The sequence below is a fragment of the Theropithecus gelada genome, chromosome 18 (genome assembly GCF_003255815.1).
Source record: "Theropithecus gelada isolate Dixy chromosome 18, Tgel_1.0, whole genome shotgun sequence".
Lineage (NCBI taxonomy): Eukaryota > Metazoa > Chordata > Mammalia > Primates > Cercopithecidae > Theropithecus > Theropithecus gelada.
Genome location: NC_037686.1, coordinates 15,517,154 through 15,539,739, shown reverse-complemented (window position 1 = coordinate 15,539,739; position 22,586 = coordinate 15,517,154). Strand labels below are relative to the sequence as shown.

Here is a 22,586-nt window from a genome sequence, read left to right as displayed (position 1 = left end):
AAAATTCAGTGAAGCACGGGTAATATTTTGGTCTTATGGTATAGAGATAGCGATGAACATTTTTCTTTAAACAGTGATGGGGTATTGTGAACTGCGGTATGCTTTTTTCCTCTTCTGCCACTTTCTACTTTTTAAAAGAAGGATGACTGTCCGACCTTCCTGTACTGGTTGTCGCAGCCCGGGCCAGCCATGGTTGCAGACAGACCGCGGGCTGGGTGCCTCCCTGCCGGGTCCCCAGCCTGCCCGGCCTTTGCCGGCGCGGCCCCTTTAAGGAGGCAGACGGCGGGGGCGGTCCCCGCGCTGATTGGCGGAGCTCGGAGCCACGTGGCCGTCTCGGGGCTGCTGCTGTTGCTGTTGCTGCTGCTGGGGTCGGGCGGCGGCCAGGGGGTTTGGGTAGGCACAGCTGGACCCCGGGAAGGGGACGAGTCGACAGATGTGCGTGAGGAGGTCCCTGGTCGGCCTCACCTTTTGTACCTGCTACCTGGCTTCTTACCTTACGAACAAGGTGAGGGGGCGGGCGCGGGAGGCGGAGTTTGCACGTGGGAGGTTTGAGTCGGATAATCTTCCCGTGACAAACGGAGCCTCCTCCTGCTTTTTACCTCATTCTTACTTTTACCTCATTCTTCCTAGTGGCGATGGAGAGCGAACCTCCTCCGCGTGTGGGATGCTCTTTTCGAAATAGGATTTGTCAGCTTGTACTGTCCCTGTTTCCTGCACTGTAAAGCATGGCACATCTCCAGGGAAACAGGATTTTTGGGCTGGCCGCTTCCCGGGAACTTGGTGTGGGGCTGTGTGGACTAGTTTTAAGAGCAAGCAAGCAATTGGCTCCTGCTTCCCCGGGGAGGAAGAATCAGAAGAAATCTGACACATCCTGCCTTTTTTCTAAACACGCCCCTGTCCTAGAGCCCCGTGAGGTTCCAGAAGCCTTTAAATAGAAGAGATTAAACCGTCTCCCCCTCGCACTGCTGATTCCCGAATCAATTTTTTCAACGTCTCCACTGTAAGCACTTTAGGAGATTTTCATGGAATTATTTTTAAAAATAAAACGTACATTTAGTTTTAGGTTTAAACTGATGCCATGAAATCATGAAAACCTTTTGGCGAGGAAGCAGAGAAGCAGTGGTGCCAGGCTTGGGGTTTTGTTTTGCAAGGACGGGGAAGCTGGCTTTAGGTCTGGTACCACGCAGGGAAAGGTTGGACCCAGTAGGACCGAGTGAGCATAGCTGGTGCATTACCTGTTGGCCTGGGCTCTGGGCTGGCCCCAGCCAAAGTGGGAATACACGGTGCAGGACCACCTGGCCCCACTGCAGGGTCTTACCGCGGGCTCCCCACCTGCTCCGCTCTTCCTCTCCCCTCTCTTCCTCTCTGGAAAAGAACCATCAACAAACAGCATTTCCTTCTACCTCCTATCCTAGGGTGAATGGCTGTCTTTACATATTCAGAGGATGCTCCCCAACCCCCTTTCCTTCACCAGTTGATTTTTATTTTATTTTATTTTTTTTTCATTTCTTTGAGATAGAGTCTCGCTCTGTCACCCAGACTGGAGTGCAGCGATGCGATCTCGGCTCACTGCAACCTCTGCTTCCCGGGTTCAAGCGATTCTCCTGCCTCAGCCTCCCGAGTAGCTGGGGCTACAAGTGTGCGCCACCACGCAGGGCTAATTTTTGTACTTTTAGTAGAGACGAGGTTTCACCTTGTTGTCCAGGCTGGTCTCGAACTCCTGACCTCAGGTGATCCGCCCGCCTCAGCCTTCCAAAATGCTGAGATTACAGATGTGAGCCATTGCGCCCGGCCTCCAGTTGATTTTTAGTTATGGCGATATGCCTTTGAAGGTCCATAAATGCAGCCTTCCTGGGAGGCAGTTATGGGTTTTACTTCCTGGCTCCACTTACTTGGCGTTTGGAACCTTACTCTTTCTAAACCTAAGTTTCTTAACTTTAAGATGGGACAAAGTGTGCTCTTGAAAGTGTTGTGGCCGGGTGCGGTGGCTCACGCCTGCAATCCCAGGACTTTGGGAGGCTGAGGCGGGTGGATTGTTTGAGGGCAGGAGTTCGAAACCAGCCTGGCCAACATGGCAAAACCCCGTCTCTACTAAAAATACAAAAATTAGCTGGGCGTGGTGGCAGACGCCTGTAATTCCAGCTACCCAGGTGGCTGAGGCAGGAGAATCACTTGCACCTGGGAGGCGGAGGTTGTAGTGAGCCGATTTTGCACTCCAACCTGGGCAACAGAGCGAAACTCCATCTCAAAAAAAAAAAAAAAAGAAAAAAGAAAGAAAGTGTTGTTGTGAGAGTTAATGGAAATGATGTTGGCCAGGCACAGTGGCTCAGGCCTATAATCCGAGCACTTTGGGAGGCTGAGGTGGGCGGATCACCTGAGATCGGGAATTTGAGGCCAGCCTGGTAAATATGGTGAGACCCCATTTTGACTAAAAACACAAAAATTAGCCGGGCGTGGTGGCGGGCGCCTGTACTCTCAGCTACTCGGGAGACTGAGGCATGAGAATCACTTGAGCCAGGGAGGCAGAGGTTGCAGTGGGCAGAGATCAGGCCACTGCACCACAGCCTGGGCAACAGAGTGAGATTTCATCTCAGCAAAAGAAATGATGTTTGTAAGGTAGGTGGCCTAGTGCTTGCCATTGTAGCAAACTATAAGGTAAGTTGTCCTTACTCTGGAAGAAAAGAAAGGACAATCTTTTGTTTATACTGTGACAGTAATTAATAACTTTTAACAGATTTGTTTTCTTCTCATGGGACAAGTAGCTAAACTAAAGGAATATATATATATATATATTTTTTTGGTAGCACCTACTCAGGAATTTGGGAATTTGTGAAATTTCTGGATTTTTCAATTTAACTATTCTAATTTGTCTAGTGAACCTGATGGATATGATGATAAAATTTTACTTTAAAACAAAATAACCTTTCTTTTATTTCCATATAATCATTAGAAGGGGTAGATTAACACATCTGTCATGAAAGCCCATGAGCCATGGCATTGGTTAGATAAAAAACATTTTATCTAAGCAAAAAAAAAAGCGGACAAATAGCATTTAGTTCATAGAAATTTATGCCCCTCTCTGGATGTACATTTTCTTTCTTTCTTCCTTTCTTTCCTTTCTTTCTTTCTTTCCTTTCTCTCTCTCTCTCTTTCTTTTCTTTTCTTTCGACACAAGCTCACTCTGTCATCCAGGCTGCAGTGCAGTGGTGCAATCTCAGCTCACCACAACCTCCACCTACCGGGTTCAAGTGATTCTAGTGCCTCAGCCTCCCGAGTAGCTGGGACTACAGGTGTGCACCACCATGCTGGGCTAATTTTTATATTTTTAGTAGAGGTAGGGTTTCGTCATGTTGGCCAGATTGGTCTCGAACTCCTGACCTCGGATGATCCGCCCACTTCAGCCTCCCAAAGTGCTGGGATTACAGGCATGAGCCACCACGCCTGGCTTGGATGTACGTATTCATTTGTGGTACTTTTACAAAATTTTTTGGAGCCCCATGGCATTTTATAAATTTTTGTCTGTTTTTTGAGACAGGGTCTTCTTCTGTCACCCAGGATGGAGTGCAGTGGTGCAGTCATGGCTCACTATAACCTCTGCCTCCCAGGCTCAAGCGATCCACACACCTCAGCCTCCTCAGTAGCTGGGACTATAGGCACGCGCCACCATGCCTGGCTAATTTTTGTATTTTTTTTTTATAGAGACGAAGTTTTGCCATGTTGCTCAGGCTAGTTTTTAACTCCTGGGCTCAAGCAATCTGCCCACTTTGCCTTCGCCTCTCAAATGCTGGGCTTACAGGTATGAGCCACCGTGCCCAGCCAACAAATTTAATAAAAAAGACAAAATACCTCCCATGTACATAATGCGTCTAGGTGTTAGATTAAATTAAACCAAATTGTTTGGTCCCAAGAATATATAATCTGAATAATTGAAATCATAGCTGACCACGGACCCTGAGAATATAAATACGATGGTTTGGAATGCTTTGGCTTGGGGATGTTGGGAAGTGTCAGAACTAGTGGAAAGAGTAGGTCAAGAACAGCTTTTGTTTATACTGTGACAGTAATTTATAACTTTTAATAGATTTGTTTTCTTCTCATGGGACAAGTAGCTAAAGGAAGATTTTTTTTTTTTTTTGGTAGCACCTACTCAGGAATTTGTGAATTTGAGAAATCTCTGGCTTTTTCAATTTAACTATTCTAATTTGTCTAGTGACAAATTAGTGCCAGGAAAGAAGGGGAGACGAAGGAGATTGTCCACAGAGGGAGGAGGAGGTGAGCTCGAGAGTGGAGGAGAGGAGATGGGAGAGCCAGGGAGGTTGTACATTATGGGACCCTGGTGAAGAACTTTATATCTCTTAGAAGCTTGAGCCTTTTATGGCCATTGTTTCATCTTCTCAACCGGGACGGTGATGTTCCCTTCTGGCAACCAAGGCTCGGGGGGGGTCGGCTTGGACCAAGTAGAGGCCAACTGGGAAGAAATCTGCAGTGGACACCCATGAACATATTCATTCTACTATGAGCATATTCTACCATGAGCATATTCTACCATGAGCATATTCTACTATGAGCATATTCTATTATAAGCATATTCTACTCTAATGTGGCAGAGAGCATGTAATTTCTCTTCCACATTAATTTTCTTTTGAATTAGTGGAGTTTTTTTTTGTATGTGTCTAAAGTAGAGGATGCTCTCTTCTAGTTTTTTGAAGCTTCCATTTCAGTTTATTTCCATATTTCTTAGTGTAATTTTCTCCTTCAGCCGTTCCTCTATTTATTTGTAGAAAGAAAATTCTTTTGAAAAAATCTTATATAGCTCATTCTGACCCCTTCTATTGTTTGAAAGAATGATCAATATTTGTTAGAAATTTGAAACAGCAAGTGTGCTGTCAAAGGAAGCTGCCCTAGGTAGGGAGGGAGGAGAAAGCACCACATCGTTGAGTTCTGGCTTGGTGGCCTGGGCTGGCCCAGGCTGATGACATGTTCCTCCGTCCTTTGGGAGGTTCCAGCTGTAATCAGGCCCTAGGCAGCCGGCTGTCCTTCTTCCCTTCATAGCAATTGAGCCTTCAGCTCAGAGGCAAAGTTCATTTCTGATCTGGACAAGTGGTTGGCATCTGTAAAATACAAAGAATGTATTAAATTAATAAATACTAAAACCTCAGTGAAAATAAATGGGTAAATGGCAGAAGTAGACAATTCACTGAAAAAAGAGATACAAGACCGGGCATGGTGGCTCATGCCTGTAATCCCAGCACTTTGAGAGGCCAAGACAGGTGGATCATCTGAGGTCAGGAGTTCAAGAGTAGCCAAAAATTAGCCAGACATGGTGGTGCGCACCTGTAGTCATGGCTACTTGGGAGGCTGAGGCAAGAACACCGCTTGAACCGGGAGGCAAAGGTTGCAGTGATCCAGGATTGCATCATTACATTCCAACCTGGGCAACGACGAGACTCCATCTCAAAAAAAAAAGAGTTACAAGTGGATAATAAGCATAAGAAATTTACTTACATACCTTTCAATGGCTCCAATTTTTTTTTTTTTTTTTTTTTTGAGACAGAGTCTTGCTCTGTTGCCGAGGCTGGAGTGCGGTGGTATGATCTTCGCCCACTGCAACCTCTGCCTCCCAGGCTCAAGCGATCCTCTCACCTCACCCTCCCAAGTAACTGAGACTACAGGCTTGCACAACCATGTCCGGCTAATTTTTGTATTTTTTATCAAGATGGGGTCTCACCCTGTTGCCCAGGCTGGTCTTCAACTCCTGGGCTCAAGTGATCCTTCCGCCTTGGCCTCCCAAAATGCTGGGATTACAGGTGTGAATGTCTTCCAAATTGCTCCTTCTCTTTCCTCAAGCACCTCATTGCTAGGGCTTTGCTGTTCAATGGATAGCATTTTGTCTGAGCAACACTTCTCAGTGACGCGAGGAATTGCCAGAAGGGGACAGCAATTAGGACCTTGATTCCATTTGTCATAGATTTCTTTTTTCTCTGTTCTTTAGCAAGGTGAGGCAAGAGTTTCAGGATCTTTGATTTCGCCCAGTATGTAGGCCAAAGCTAAGCACACAATAAACGAAACATTTATTGTTGTAATGAAGTTCGTTAAGGGTATTTCAGGCCATGACTCAGATGCTCACTTAATCCTTTCTTTTTCTCCATATGAGAATAAAAATATCAGAAAAGTAGGGAGGAACATACTGAATTATGTAGTAAATAGATTTCAAGGAAGAAGAGGAAGTGTAGAACAACGCATAGGCAGTTAGCTGTAATTGTGCATTTAGGAGCTCAAACAAGGGGAATTCTGTGTGGACTAATTCCTGGGAAAAAAGAAGATATATAAACTTGCCCAACACCAGTCCACTCCATTTTTTTAGAGCATGTGAAGGATCAGTAGAGTCGTTGCTTAAAGCCATTTGAAAGTTTTAGAATAAAAAAATTAATTCTTGGTGGTCAATAATAGGAAAAAAATGAAAAAGATACCCAGAAGGATGAAACACAATTCCTTCACTCATAAAGTGCTATAAATTCAATTATTATACATAAATATACATAAGAGAAATAGAAATTGACCTTGAGTTGGTTTTAAAAAAGTCCGTAACATCCTAAAACACAGCAAAAACTATGACTCCTATGCAGAATTAGTTTGAAAAAATCATTTAATACAAACAACATACAAAATCCTAAGATGCAGAATTAGTTTGGAAAAAAAAAATCATTTAATATAAAAGACATACAAAACTCCCAAAATTGAAGGACAACAAAGGAAAGAAAGACTAGGATGTGGTTTTACTTGGAGAGAAACAAAGAAAGGATTGGATTTTTAGGTAAACTGGACAGTAGATAAAGTGGATACCCTGAAAAAACAGACTGTGTCCGAGGACTTGTCTGAATTACTCTGGGGCTGCTACAGTTACAATGTGACATTTCTGGCATCTGGGAAGGTGCTGAGTGTTCCAACATCTGTAACATCAGACCCAGCTGCTGTGCTTCCTTGTTTGCTCATGATGCCAGCTCCATTTCACCAATTAAAGGACAGCCAGGCTTCTGGCAGCGCTGGGAAAAAGCGGCTCAATCTCTTTTTTTCTTTTCTTTTTTTTTTTTTGAGATAGACTCTCACTTTGTTGCCCAGGCTGGAGTGCAGCGGCACGATTTCTGCTCACTGCAACCTCTGCCTCCTAGGTTTAAGCGATTCTTCTGCCTCAGCCTCCTGAGTACCTGGGACTACATGTGTGCATCACCACGCCTGGCTAATTTTTGTGTTTTTAATAGAGACGGGGTTTCACCATATTGGCCAGGCTGGTCTCGATCTCCTCACCTTGTGATCCGCCTGCCTTGGCCTCCCAAAGTGCTGGGATTACAGGCGTGAGCCACCGTGCCCGGCCGGCTCAATTTCTTTAGTATTACTTAGGAGGTCATTTGTTTGCCCAGTCTGTGATTTTGATGAGAATAATGGCCTTTTTAAAACTTGAATGTACCTAGGTTATGTGGTTATGTGGTTATGTTTCTTTAATAGAAATGTCTTTGATTATATGGTTTGTCAATTTTCTATCATTTGAAATGTCCAATAATTTGGTGTTTGTTTTTCAGTATGTGCTGTCTGTCTTGAAATTTACCTACCCTACATTATTCCAAGGGTGAGTATCTTCTTTGCTCTTTATATACATTTTTAGGAAATGTCCAACCAACATCATTCTTTGAAATAGTTTTAATAACTGCATACTTTTTTTTTTTTTTTTTGGCAAGTAGACATATTGTAAGATATTTAGCCACCTTATTAACAGACATTTATGTTCCATTTTGGGGGTATGAAAACAATGTTACTAGACATTTTTGTGTTCAAGTCTGCCAGATTTCCAACTATTTCTTTGGGATTGATTCCTACATAAGAAATTTGGGTTAGGCTAGGCATGGTGTCTCATTACTATAATCCCAGCACTTTGGGAGGCTGGGGCAAGAGGATTGTATGAGGCTGGGAGTTCAAGACCAGTCTGGGAAACATAGCAAGATGCTGTCTACAAAAAAAAAAAAAAAAAGAAAGAAAAAGAAAACTGGCTTAACCATATGCAGAAAAATGAAACTGGACCCCTATGTCTCACCATATAAAAAATTAACTCAGGATGGATTAAAGACTTAAATGTAAGATATCAAACTCTAAAAATCCTAGAAGAAAACCTAGGAAATACTTTTCTGGACATTGTCTTAGACAAATAATTTATGGTAAGTCCTCAAAAGCAAATGCAACAGATGCAAAAATTGACAATTGGTACCTTATTAAACTAAAGACTTTCTGAACAGCAAAAGAAACTATTAACAGAGTAAAGAGATAGCCTACAGAATGGGAGAAAATATTTGCAAACTATGTATCCAACAGAGGACTAATATCCACAATCTATAAGGAACGTAAATAAATCAACAAGAAAAAAACTAAATAATTCCTTTAAAAGTAGGCAAGGTCCACGAATAGACACTTCTCAAAACAAGATGTGCAAGTGGCCAACATATGAAAAAATGCTTAACATCACAAATCATCAGAGAAATGCAATTCAAAACCACAATGAGATACCACCTCATACCAGTCAGAATGGCTGTTATTAAAAAGTCAAAAAATGGCCGGTGTGGTGGCTCACGCCTGTAATCCCAGCACTTTGGGAGGCCAAGGTGGGTGGATTACCTGAGGTCAGGAATTCAAGACCAGCATGGTGAAACCCCATCTCTACTAAAAATACAAAAGAATTAGCCAGGCATAATGGCACATGCCTGTAATCCCAGCTATTTGGGAGGCTGAGGTGGGAGAATGGCTTGAACCTGGGAGGCGGAGGTTGGAATAAGCGGGAGGTTGGAGTGAGCCAAGATCGCACCATTGTACTCCAGCCTGGGCAACAAGAGAGAAAATCTGTCTAAAAAAAAAAAAAAGGCAAAAAATAACATGTTGGCAAAGTTTTGGAGAAAAGGAAATGTTTATACACTGTTGGTAGGATTGTGAATTAGCTTAACCCCTATGGAAAGCAGTTTGGAGACTTCTAAAAGAATGAAAAATAGAATTACAATTTGACTCAGCAATCGCATTACTGGGTATATACTCAAGGAAAATAAATTCTTCTACCAAAAATATACCTACACTCACATGTATTTTATCACAGCACTATTCATAACAGCAAAGACAAGGAATCAACCTAGGTGCCCATCAACAGTGGATTGGATAAAGAAAATTTGGTATATATGTATATATGTATGTATATATATACTGTGGAATACCACACAGCTGTAAAAAAGAGCACAATTACGTCCTTAGCAGCAACGTGGATACAGCTGAAGGTCATTATCCTAAGTGAATTAACATAGAAAGAGAAAACCAAATACTGCAAGTTTTTACTTGTAAATGGTGGCTGAACATTGGGTACACATGGACATAAAGATGGAATAGTAGACACTGGGGATTCCCCAAGGGGAGAGTTAGGGAGAAACGTAAGTAAGGATTGAAAAACTACCTATTAGGTACTACTGTGTTCACTGGGTGACAGGATCAACAGAGGCCCAAACCAGCATCACACAATGTACCCGTGTAGCAAATCTGCACATGCACCCCTTGAATCTTAAAAAAAAAGAAAGAAAATTAGCTGGGCATGGTGACGTGAACCTGTAGTCTCAGCTACTCAGGAGGTTGAGACAGGAGGATTGTTGGACGCCAAGAGTTAGAGGCTGCGTGATCTTGCTGCTGTACTCCAGTTTGGGTGACAAAGTGAGATCCTGTCTCTAAAAAAAGAAAAATTAATTAATTTGGATTAAAGTGCATGAACTTCTTTAGTATTCTCCTTGAATAGTAACATATTCTTTTCCAAAAATGTTTGACCAATTGACATTGCCACCCAGCCTCTATATGAACGTTTCGATAATATTGTGCTCAAACTGTGATTCTCTTTGCTGATTTCATGAGCAAAAGGTGTATTGTTTTGTTGTATAATTTTTTAGGTTATTCATCAAGTTGGACAATTTTCTTATGCATATTATCCACTTGTATCTCTTTTCCGGTGAATTGTCTAGTTGTGCCTTTTATCCATTTATTTTCATTGAGGTTTTAGTGTTTTTCTTATTAATTTAATAAATTCTTTATATTTTAACGAGCTCAATCTGTTGTCCATTATGTTTTTGGAAATAATTTTTGCAATTTGTTCTTTGCCTTTCAATTTGTTTATAATTATTTCGATTATTTAAATATTTTTTATGTGGTCAGATATATTGACTGTTTCTTTCATGATTGCTTCCATTGCTTTTGTTCTTTTCTTCTCCATCATAAAACCATTTAGATATTCAACTATATTTCATTAAAACTTTATTCATCATTGTCAGTTTAATTTAGTGTATGGTGCAATGTGAAGAAATTGTCCCTTCCCCAGTAGTTAACTAATTTATACTGGCCTCATTTATTCTATAGTCCTTCCTTTTGCCTTATTCCCAAAGGCATAATCATCATTTAGATATTCACCTATATTTCCTTAAAGCTTTATTCAAGCTTTAATTGTCAGTTTAATTTAGCGTATGGTGCAATGTAAGGAAATTGTCCCTTCCCCAGTAGTTAACTAATTTATGCTAGCCTCATTTATTGTGTAATCCTTCCTTTGGCCTTATGTCCAAAGGCATAATAATCTGTATATGTTTGTTAATATCATATACAGACTGTCCCAACTTAACGACGGTTGGACTTACAATTGTTTGTACGATGGTGTGAAAGCAATATGCTTTCAGTAGAAACCATACTTAAGCTTTTGAGTTTTGCTGTTTCCCAGGCTAGCGATATGCCATACAATACTCTCCCCTGGTACTGGGCAGTAGTAGCAAGTGGTGAGCTGCAGCTCTCAGCCAGCCATGCTAATATAAATGTTCTGAACATGTTTATGGTAGGCGAGGCCAAGCTCTGGTGTTCGGTAGGTTATGTGTATTCAATGCTCTTTCAGTTATGACATTTTTAACGTATGATCAGTTTGTTGGGATATAACCCCATTGTAAGTTGAAGAGCATCTGTATAAAGTCATTTTTTGTCTGGGCACAGTGGCTCACACCTGTAACCTCAGCACTTTGGGAGGCCAAAGTGGGAGGATCTCTTGAGGCTGGGAGTTTGAGACCAGCTTGGCCAACATGACGAAACCCTGCCTCTACTAAAAATACAAAAATTAGCCAGGTGTGATGGTGAGCATCTGTAGTCCCTGCTACTTGGGAGGCGGAAACACACAAATTGCTTGAACCCAGGAAGCGGAGGTTGCAATGAGCTGAGATCATGCCACTGCACTCCAATCTGGGCAACAATGTGAGACTGTCCCAAAAATAAAAGATTTTTTTTTTTAAAGTCATTTTTCTTTTTCTTTTTCTTTCTTTTTTTTTTTTTTTTTTTTGAGAGGGAGTCTCGCTCTGTTGCCCAGGCTAGGGTGCAGTGGCCGGATCTCAGCTCACTGCAAGCTCCGCCTTCCCAGGTTCACGCCATTCTCCTGCCTCAGCCTCCCAAGTAGCTGGGACTACAGGTGCCCGCCACCACGCCCGGCTAGTTTTTTTGTGTTTTTTAGTAGAGACGAGGTTTCACCGGGTTAGCCAGGATGGTCTCGATCTCCTGACCTCGTGATCCGCCCGTCTCGGCCTCCCAAAGTGCTGGGATTACAGGCTTGAGCCACTGCGCCCGGCCAAAAAGTCATTTTTCTAAGGTCTCTTTTTGGGTATGTATTTGTCAATTTTGATGTTAAGGGACTAGTGCTGAATTGTTTTCATTGTTAAACCATTTAAATATGTAGTAGAGCGAGCCATCCCTCACTCTTCTTCTTTTAAAAAAATGTTCGTTATATTATCACCACTATGTTATTTCAGGTGAACTTTAAACTACTTTATCAAGCTCCTCCCTAATATTTCATAGCAAACACGTTTGTTTGTTTTTCTAGAGGCAGCCCCCCTCTCTGTCACGCAGGCTGGAGTACGGTGGCATGATCATAGCTCTCTGCAGCTTTGAACTCCTGGCCTCAAGCGATCCTCCCGGGATTACAGGCGTGAGCCACTGTGCCCGGCCTCATAGCAAAAGTTTTAAAGTATCTTCTGTGATTATGGGTATTTTAGTCAATAAAGCTGGGATACCGGCTTCTTTCTTACAGAGAAGCAAGCATGTTTTGGTTCTGATTGTCTTTCCACATCTGTAAAGGTAGAGGGACTGAGGGAAGGTGCGTAGGAAAGGGTGATCTCTATGCTTGGATTGCCATTCTCCTCCTTGTCCTTGGATGAGACAGACTGAATGCACCTCCCCCATAGAATGTAAGATCTACAAAGGCAGGAATTTTGATTTATCCATTTTGTCACTGGCGTATTCCCAGTGCCTAGAACAATGCCTGGTGTCCGGTAGGGCAGAGCAACATATTCTGCAGATGCCTGGGGTACATCAGTGAAGAAAACAGATCCCTGCCCTCATGGAGCTTGCTTTTTAAATTCCATCTGTTCCTTAAATTCACCTGCAGTGAATGGTTACCCTCCATTTAACTACACAATTCAGAACCTGGGAGTGATTCTTGTTTCCTTTGTCTCCTTCATCCTCAACATCCGGTTAACCACCAGGGCCTCCTAGACATCTTCAGAATCTGTCCACTTTCTTCATCCATCTTGCCCCTTTCCAAGCCACTGTCTTCTCTTCAATTACTATAAAAACTCCTAACTTACTTCTTTGCCCCTAGTCTTGCTTCTCAGAAACATTCCCTCCCTTGTAAAGAGAGGGAGCTTCCCCAAATGTAAATGGGACAGGGTCACTCCCATGCCTGGAAGCCTTCAGTGAGTCCCCAGTTTGAAGTCCCAGCTCCTTATGATTGACGTGGTCCTTTAGGATCAGCCCCTTCTCTCCAGGGTCAGCTCTTGCTGCCCTCTCTCCAATGCTCCAGTGCTGCGGTCCAGACCAATTGAACTTCTCCAAGAAGCTTTGAATGAAGCCATTGTCTCTCTCACTTCTGAGCCTTTGTCCCTTCTGGATCTTCTGCTTTGAACGTGCTTCGGGTTTTTGCACAAAGTTATTCTCTCTTGGAAGTCTTACCCACTCACTAGACTAGGTTAGCTTCCCTCAACAGAGTGGCTTATAGTACCTGGTACACTTCCTTTTAGGGCTTCACACACTTTGTTGTAATTATTGATTAATTACCTTACTTTCACTAGATTGGAGTTTCTCAACCTTGGAATGACATTCCAGCACTGACATTTTGAGTTGGATAATTCTTTGCAGTGGGGACGGCCCTGCACGTTGTAGGATGTTTAGCAGCATCCCTGGCTTCTACTGGCTAGATTCCAGTGGCATACCTTCTGCTCCTCTCCCCAGCTGTGACAACCAAACATTTGTCTAGACACTGCTATATGTCCCCTGGAGGGGAAGATTGCCTGGTTGAGAATCACTGTGCTAGACCAAACTGTTTGAAGGCAGGACCCACATTTAGTATGTTCTGTTTGGCTGTGTCAGTGAAACTTCACACAGGATATATGCAAACTGGGTGTTATAGGCTGAGCAGGTGTTCACCACAGACAAAGAGATGGGAAGAACATTATGGGGCAAGAGGATGGCACACCCGGACTCCTAGAAGTATGACATGACCTGGCATGTTCCCAAGGCTGTGGGCCATCGGGTGTGGCTGGAATGTGGCTGCACACAGCAGACAGACAGGAGCTAACCCTGGAGAGGGGCGGGTGCAAGTCCCAAAGGACTTTCTGTGTCACACCCAAGTGACTTTGTCCTTTAGGCCAGAGTTCTCCACCGTGATGTGGCAACACATGGGTGTGTGGTGGTCATAGTCACTTCCGAGGTGAGCTGTCTCAAGTCATTTATCTTGAAACACAGGGTTTTGAAATTTATGAATGACTCATAAATTTCAAATTTACTTTAAAGTAAAGTAAATTTACTTTACTCATAAAGTAAAATAAAAAAGCAATTAGAGCAAGCAACTGTCCCTCTCACTCATTTGGCATTCTGATGTGCTTTCTGCATTGGGAGGGGAAGGGGTGTTTGTGACCTGTGCTGCCCCTGCACTGTGCATGCTGGGGGCTGTGTGTCTCAGGTGAGCTTCATGACCTAGGAGTGTGCTGTAGGCAGAAAAGAGGCTGAAGGTTGCTGCCTGTGGCACCAAGAAGAATCATCTGTTTTTAAAACAAGCAAGTAGCACAATTAAATTCGCATTTTAGGGCAAACCCTTTGGCTGCAAAGTAAAGAATGGATGGGGGGCAACCTTGGAAGAGGGGGACCAGTTAAGGGACTAATGCTGTGAGCCAGGCATGAGATGATGAGAGCCTGAATTGAGACAGAAGCAGGAGGGTTGGTAGGGAGGGAAGACTTCAGATTTGAATGCTGTTATGGGGATAAATAAAATCAATAGGATATTGTGCTTAGACGAGGGAGGTGAAGGCTGAAGAGGTGAGGTGGAATGCCGCCTAGGTTTCTGGTTTGGCTGATTAGGAGTAGGGAGGATGATTTGAGGGAGAGGTTCAGGGTGATGATTTAGGCATGTTATCACTGGGAGCTTGGCAGGGAGGATGGGAGGGGGCTGAGGGTTGAAACGGTATCTATTGGGCACAATGTATACTGTTCAGTTGATGGACACTGGAAGCCCAAACCTCACCATTGCTCACTATATCCATGTAACAAACCTGCACATATACCCCCAAATCTATGAATAATAACAATAATAATAATCATTGAGAGCTTGTGGGAGATCATTGTGGCAGTATCCAGGTGAGAATGGGGATTGGGGAATCGTCAAAGTAGAGGCAGTGGGAGAAGCAGTGACTATGAGCGAGGCCGTTCAGGAAAAGTCTAGAATAAGAGGAGAAGAGGCCAGGCGCGGTGGCTCACACCTGTAATGCCAGCACTTTGGGAGGCCAAGGCAGGTGGATCTTGAGGTCAGGAGATCGAGACCACCCTGGCTAACAGGGTAAAACTCCGTCTCTACTAAAAATACAAAAAATTAGCCAGGCGTGGTGGCGCGCGCCTATAGCCCCAACTGCTTAGGAGGCAGAGGCAGGATAATTGCTTGAACCTGGGAGGCGGGGGTTGCAGTGAGCCAAGTTTGCCCCATTGCACTCCAGCCTGAGCGACGCAGCAAAACTCCATCTCAAAAAAAAAAAAAAGAAAGAAAAGAAAACAAGAGGAGAAGAATGTCAATGTCAGTACTTGCTGGACAGCTGGACTCAAGGGAATAGTAGAGATTGAGAAGGAAAGTCTGAGAAATGGGATAATTGGGAGAGAGTGGGAGAAAAGAGGAGTAAACAGAGTTGCACGTGTCTCTTTGTGTCAGTCAGCAGATCTGCTGGGGCTGGATGGTGTTGGAGACTGTAGCACTCTATGAAATTCACATTGCCTCTTGTCCTTTCCAGGTGGCAGACACTCATTGGTGGACTTTTGCTTCATATGTCCTGGAAACTGGGCTGGGTAGAGATCAACAGCAGTTCAAGGTATAACCTCTCTGTGCTGGACTCATGCGTGATTCACACTCTGCTTCCTTTTGATGTTGTATAATTTCATATGATGTTACACTGGAAACACAGAGGTTTATTTATTTACTTATTTATTTATTTTTGAGACAGAGTCTCGCTCCGTCTCCCAGGCTGGGGTGCAGTGGCATGATCTTGGCTTACTGCAACCTCCGCCCCCCAGGTTCAAGCAATTCTCATGCCCCAGCCCCCAGAGTAGCTGGGATTACAGGCACATACCACCATGCCTGGCTAATTTTTGTGTTTTTAGTAGAGACGGGGTTTCACCATGTTGACCAGGCTGGTCTTGAACTCCTGACTTCAAGTGATCCACCTGCCTTGACCTCCCAAAATGCTAGGATTACAGGCGTGAGCCACTATGCCTGGCCAACACAGAGGTTTGTTTGAGTTGTTTGCTCTCTTAGTTCCCTTCTAACTGTGAAGTTTAGTGATTTATTTTCAGATAAAATTCAAATAGTATTTTCCTGGGTAGTAATGCCACTAATATAGTATTAACTGATACATTGATGTAGTGTGGGGAAAAAGTTAATTGAGATATGTATTTTATAATGTCAAATTAATTTTGCTTTGTTTTAGATCATAGGATATGATGAATGAAATTATATTAGCTTAACAAGTTTTTTTAGTAAATTTCTTATTTTAAATTATTTCTGGCTGAGCATGGTGGCTCATGCCTGTAATCCCAGCACTTTGGGAAACCAAGGCAGGAAGATCACTTGAGCCCAAGAGTTTGAGACCAGCCTGGACAACATAGGGAGACCCCACCTCTACAAAAATAATAAGAAAAATATTAACCAGGTGTGGTGCGTGCCTGTGTTCCCTGCTACTCAGGAGACTGAAGAGGGAGGATCACCTGAGCCTGGGAGGTCAAGGCTGTAGTTTGCCATGATTACACCACAGCACTCCAGCCTGAGCCACAGCAGGAGACCGTGCCTCAAAAAAAATTCTTACCTATAGAAAAGTTAGAATGATACAATGAACTCCCCTACCCATTACTCAGATTTCCTTATGATGATGCTTATTATTTTGAGATGGAGTTTTGCTCTTGTTGCCCAGGCTAGAGTACAATGACACAATCTCAACTCACTGCAACCTCTGCCTCCTGGGTTCAAGCGATTGTCCTGCCTCAGCCTCCCGAGTAGCCAGGATTACAGGCACCAGTCACCATGCCTGGCTAATTTTGTATTTTTAGTAGAGATGAGATTTCTCCATGTTGGTCAGGCTGGTCTCAAAACTCCCAACCTCAGGTAATCCGCCCACCTCAGCCTCCCAAAGTGCTGGGATTACAGGCATGAGCCACCGTGCTCGGCGATTTCCTTATTTTCTCATGCTTTTCTTATCATTTTCTCTTGATGTACTGGGCATATATGTATATGTATATGCATACATATGTATATAAATATATAAACTTTTTTTTTCCTGAACTTTTTGAAAGTAAGTTGTAGATTTGACAGGAAATGTCTCTTTTCTTTACTTCTGAATTCTTTAGGGTATTTTTCCTAAGAGCAAGGACATTCTCTTACAAGACTGCAATAAAATTATCAAAATCGGGGAGATATTAACATAGATACAATACTATTATCCCATTTAAAGACCATATTTTGCCAGTTATCTCAATGGTATCCTTTATAGCCCTCCACTCCAAAATTCTAGTCTGGGGTCCAATCCAGATCACACAATACGTTAGTTGTTATGATTCTATTAAAACAGCCTTTTAAATATGTTTAAAAGAAATTTAGGCCGAGTGTGATGGCTCACACCTGTTATCCCAGCAGTTTGGGAGGCCGAGGCAGGTGTATCACTTGAGGTCAGGAGTTCGAGACCAGCCTGACCAACATGGTGAAACCCCATCTGTAATAAAAATACGCAATTAGCCAGGTGTGGTGGCGCATGCCTGTAATTCCAGCTACTTGAAAGGCTGAGGCAGGAGAATCACTGGAACCCAGGAGGCAGTGATTGCACCACTGCACTCCAGCCAGGGAGACAGAGCGAAACTCCGTCTCCCAAAAAAAAAAAAAAAATTTAAAGACGATGACATTATCTAGCCAAAACTGTAATCCGAATTGGTTATCTACTCCTGCCTCACCTAGATATCCTCCTGATTCTTTGAGAACATCCTTCCTATCCTGAAATGATGCGCAAAGTGAAAAGAAAACTAAGTTAAGGTTAATATGAATAAAGTAAACATCCCAGCTTGAATGAGCAGGCCAAGTTATTCACCTTGTGATGACTCTGCCCAGCTTCTCCATTAATCAGATTGACTGCTTAATTGTTAAGTCACTCCTTTGTTTGGCACTCTGGAGAAGATTTGAGAACATGTTCAGGGTAATATTAATAATTTTAGCTTTTCGACCAGATGTGATGGCTCATGCCTGTAATCCCAGCACTTAGGGAGGCTAAGGCAGGAAGATCACTTGAGGTGACCAGCCTGGCCAACATAGTGAAATCCCCTCCCTACTAAAAATATAAAAATGAGCCCAGCATGGCTACTTGGGAGGCTGAGGCAGGAGAATCGCTTGAGCCAGGGAGGCAGAGGTTGCAGTGAGCTGAGATCATGCCACTGCACTCCAGCCTGGGTGACAGAGTGAGACCCTGTCTCAAAAGAAAAAAAAAAGAAAGAAGAATACTAATTTTGGCTTCTCCTGAAAATTTAAAACCAGAGAACAAAAAACTAGTATTAAGAAGTTTTATGAAGGAGAGATCCTGGGAACATAGGTGTACATTAATGTACGTGACCATATTATATCATAATCCATATCCAGAAGGAATATTCCACACAATATGCTTAGCTAATCCAAAGGAGAAGTTCATTAAGTCACAGTTTTGCATTTTCATGGTATAGTATCCTTAATTGGATGAAATAAAGATACTTTTGGGATTCTATATGTTATATTAAGCACAAGTCTTACTAAATACTCCACTGTTATGGTGGATAGTTCAGTAAGAATTGGGTTTCATTTAAACAAATAGGGATACAGAATTCACAAGGCCTGCGATAGTTGTGATATTTAAATACTGAAGGACCCTAGCTCCAAATGGGTAAACATATTCCTTCGAAGAAGCAGGAGCTTGGGCCGGGATGAGGGAATTGGCGATCACATTATAACCTGAGGACCACTGGTGCAGATCAACATGAGTCTTCCTTGCTGATTCTAATTATCACATAATTTCTGATGTAAATTATTTACTTATTAATAGCCATCTTTAAAAATTAACTTACTCTTATTTTCTTAAAAGCAATGCCATTTTTCACATGAAAAAAATTTTTGTTTATTGTGTTATTAATAAAATATGTATAACATAAGATTTCCCATTTTAACCATTTTAAGTGCACAATTCATTGGCATTGGTTATAGTCACAATATTGTACAATCATCATAACTATTTTTGTCTAGAACTTTTTCGTCATTCCAAACATAAACTCTGTACCCATTAAATGGTATCTTCCCATTCTCCCCTCCCAATTGCTCCTGTTCTACTTTCTTTGTTTATGAATTTGCCTATTCTGGGTACCTTGAGTACCCAGAGTTGTACAATATTTGTTCTTTGGTGTCTGACTTTCTTTACTTAGCATTAATGTTTTCAAGTTTCATGCATGTTGTAGCAGGAATCAGAATTTCATTCCTTGTGAAGGCTGAAAAATGTCCATATGTATTCATCACATTTTGTTTATGCATTTATCTGTTGATAGAATTCTCCATACTTTTATTATTTTGTTTTTTGAGGTAAGGTCTTGCTCTGTTGCCCAGGCTGGAGTGCCGTGGCTCAATCTTAGTTCAGTGCAGCCTTGAACTTCTTCTGGGCTCAAGCTATCCTCCCACCTCAGTTTCCCAAGTGACTGGGAGTACAGGTGTGCACTACCACGCCCAGCCAATTGTTTAATTTTCTGTAGAGATGGGGGTTTGCAATATTGCCCAGGCTGATCTCTAACTCCTGACCTTAAGCAATCCTCCCCCTTCAGCCTCCCAAAGTGCTGGGATTACAGGTATGAGCCACTGTGCCCAGCCTTCTAATTGGTGTTTTGAAGGGCTGGTAATGACTAGCAGAACTGGCCAAAGATTCTCAAGATTGCTTCCCTGGAAGAAGTGGTCCTTTGACTGTAGAAGTTTGAAACCCACTAGACACTTACCCCTTGGACTTGGCAGTGTGCTGCTGGGTTCTACCTATCTCGGAATATCCGTGATCACATCTTCTTTTCAGCTCCTAGCTAAACTCCATAGAAGTCTTTTCACCTCTGTCTCCTATAGGTAGGTGTATTCACAGCCACCCATAGCTCCATTAAACTTTTTGTCAAAGATCCCCATATCTGGGTTTTTGGTGGATCTTGTAACTGCTGGTACAGCTCAGGATTTCCAGTTGCCATGGCCCTTGGCGAAGGAGCGCTACCAGATGTTCAGCAGAAAGATCCAGCACCCACGTTCTTTTGTGTGTGCTGGGCTGGGTTTGTATTTGCTGTGGCTGCTGTTTCCTCCTGGGCTCGGTTTTCTGATTATGTCATTAGGGAAGTGAAGCCCAGTTTTACTGAGTAACTGAATGCAGAGATGACAGAGATTTGGCTCTTCTAAAAATGGAAATATCAAGAAGACAGTTTGGAGTCCCAGCGGCTACTGTGGGGTGGGGATTGTAATGGTGGGGCTGGAGAGTGGGTCCTATGTTAGGACTGGACAGCACAGGCCATGGAGAACTCATTTAGATTGCCCTTCTAACCTGGAGCTCAAAGAGGCCCCCATTCCCTCTCATATGCCAAATGAACCTCAGAACCTGGCAACACATTTCTTTTTTCTTTTTTTTTTCTTTTTCTTGAGATGGAGTTTTGCTCTTATCACCCAAGCTGGAGGGCAATGGCACGATCTCAGCTCACTTCAACCTCTGCCTCCTCGGTTTAAGCAATTCTCCTGCCTCAGCCTCCTGAGTAGTTGGGATTACAGGCGCCTACCACCATGCCCAGTTAAATTTTTTTGTATTTTTAGTAGAGATGTGGTTTCACCATGTTGGTCAGGCTGGTCTCGAACTCCTGACTTCGGGTGATCCACCTGCCTTGGCCTCCCCAAGTGCTGGGATTATAGGCATGAGCCACCGTGCCCAACCAACACATTTCTTATATTGCAAAGAGGCCGTATCTCCTGTGCCTGCCAGTATTGTCTCTGCATAGCAACCTTATGGGGTCATTCTCTTGCCTAGGTGTTTGCCTGGTGACTGGTTGTTGCCACCTAGTCTTGGATGAGGCTCTTGGAACCGACTGTCTTGGGACAGATAACACTGTTGTACAGCCATAAACTTGTCAATACATGGCAGTTACTGGTTGCCAAGCCATTGCAGAACATTGAAGCAATTTTTCCAGCAGATGCTGAAGTCCTTTGCTAAAGGCTTCCTGTATTTGCAAAAAGTGGTTCTGAAAGAACGTTGTGACCCGTTTTATCTGACTGGACATCTGTTAGCACCATGAGACCATGGCATTCTTTTTTTGATTCTGGAACCATTGCAGAAGGCAGGTTCAGGTGTAATTTCATTGGCGACTTCAGACGCAGTCCTATAATTCCTGTATTGCCAGGCTACAGGTTAACCTGCTTGCCACTTTTTATCTGGTATAAGTAAGAGAGCAAAGTTTGAACTCTCAAGCTTTCAAAGATGAGAAATTCTAAGTTAAAAATTTCATGCTTCAATACCTTTGTGACCAGAAATTTCTGAGATGAAACAGAAGCCCACATCCCTTAATTTTTCATCAAGAGTCTTTGCTGGAGAACCATAACAAGTATCTTTTATAAAACCTCCAAATTAACTTAGCACTGTTTATAAAGAAATAAACAGTTAACCAATCATTTAGGGTCTACATTGTATTTATTTTTAAAAATTTATTTATTTAGACACAGAGTCTTGCTCTGTTGCCCAGGCTTGAGTACAGTGGTATAGTCATGGCTCACTGTAGCCTCCAATTCCTAGGCTTAAGAGATCCTCCTGCCTCAGCCTCCTGAGTAGCTGAAACTATAGGTGTGAGCCATCATGCTTAGCTAATTTTTAAAATTTGTGTAGAGATGGCATCTCACTATGTTACCCAGGTAGGTCTCAAACTCCTGGCCTCAAGCAGTCCTCCTGATGACCTCTCAAAGTGCTGGGATTACAGGCATGAGGCACCATGCCTGGCCATACATTTTATTTATTTATTTATTTTAGAGATGGGATCTTGCTATGTTGTCCATGATGGCCTCAAACTCCTGGGCTCAGGTAATCCTCCCCATCTGTTTCTAAAGTAGCTGGGACTACTACTTTATGGTGTGTGCCATTGTGTCTGGCTATACTTTTTTTTTTTTTTTTTTGAGACAGAGTCTTGCTCTCTCACCCAACCTGGAGTGAAGTGGCGTGATCTTGGCTCACGAGCCTCCTGGGTTCAAGTGACTCTCTTGCCTCAGCCCCCCAGGAAGCTGGGATTACAGATGGGCACCACCACACCTGGCTTATTTTTGTGCTTTTAGAAGAGACAGGGTTTTGCTGTGTTGGTCAGGCTGGTCTTGAACTCCTGACCTCAGGTGATCCACCCACCTAAGCCTCAAAAGTGCTGGGATTACAGGCGTGAGCCACCGCGCTGCACCCCAACTCTATTTCTTTCTTTCTTCCTTTTCTTTCCTTTCCTTTCCTTTCCTTTCCTTTCCTTTCCTTTCCTTTCCTTTCCTTTCCTTTCCTTTCCTTTCCTTTCCTTTCCTTTTTTCTTTTCTTTTCTTTTCTCTCTCTCCCTCCCTCCCTCCCTCCCTTCCTTCTTTCCTTCCCCTTCCTTCTTTGCTTTGCTTTGCTTCACTTTTCTTTCTCACGCTGTTGCCCAGGCTCAAGTACAGTGGCTTGATCTCGGCTCACTGCAACCTCTGCCCCCAGGTTCAAGCGATTCCCCTGCCTCAGCCTCCCGGGTAGCTGGGATTACTGGCTCCTGCCACTGTGCCTGGCTAATTTTTGTATTTTCAGTAGAGACGGGGTTTCACCATCTTGGCCAGGCTGCTCTTGAACTCCTGACCTTGTGATCCACCCGCCTCGGCCTCCCAAAGTGCTGGGATTACAGGCATGAGCCACCGCGCCTGGACCTTCTTTTTTTTTTTTTTTTTTTTTTTTTTTTTTTTTTTTTTT

At 43.1% G+C, this 22,586-nt stretch overlaps 1 protein-coding gene across 3 annotated transcripts in view; it reads left to right on the top strand.

Annotated features, from left to right (window-relative positions):
- Positions 1-322: 322 nt before the first annotated feature.
- Positions 323-22,586, top strand: part of TMEM241 (transmembrane protein 241) — a 138,019-nt gene continuing 115,755 nt past the window's right edge. For 2 of the 3 annotated variants that reach the window (XM_025365238.1, XM_025365240.1), the window contains exons 1-3: positions 323-505; positions 7,578-7,624; positions 15,360-15,437. In XM_025365238.1, coding sequence (XP_025221023.1) covers positions 434-505; positions 7,578-7,624; positions 15,360-15,437 — 197 coding nt within the window. In that variant the 5' untranslated portion in view covers positions 323-433. The remainder of the gene's footprint in view (positions 506-7,577; positions 7,625-15,359; positions 15,438-22,586) is intronic. The other variant, XM_025365239.1, reaches the window with a different exon arrangement.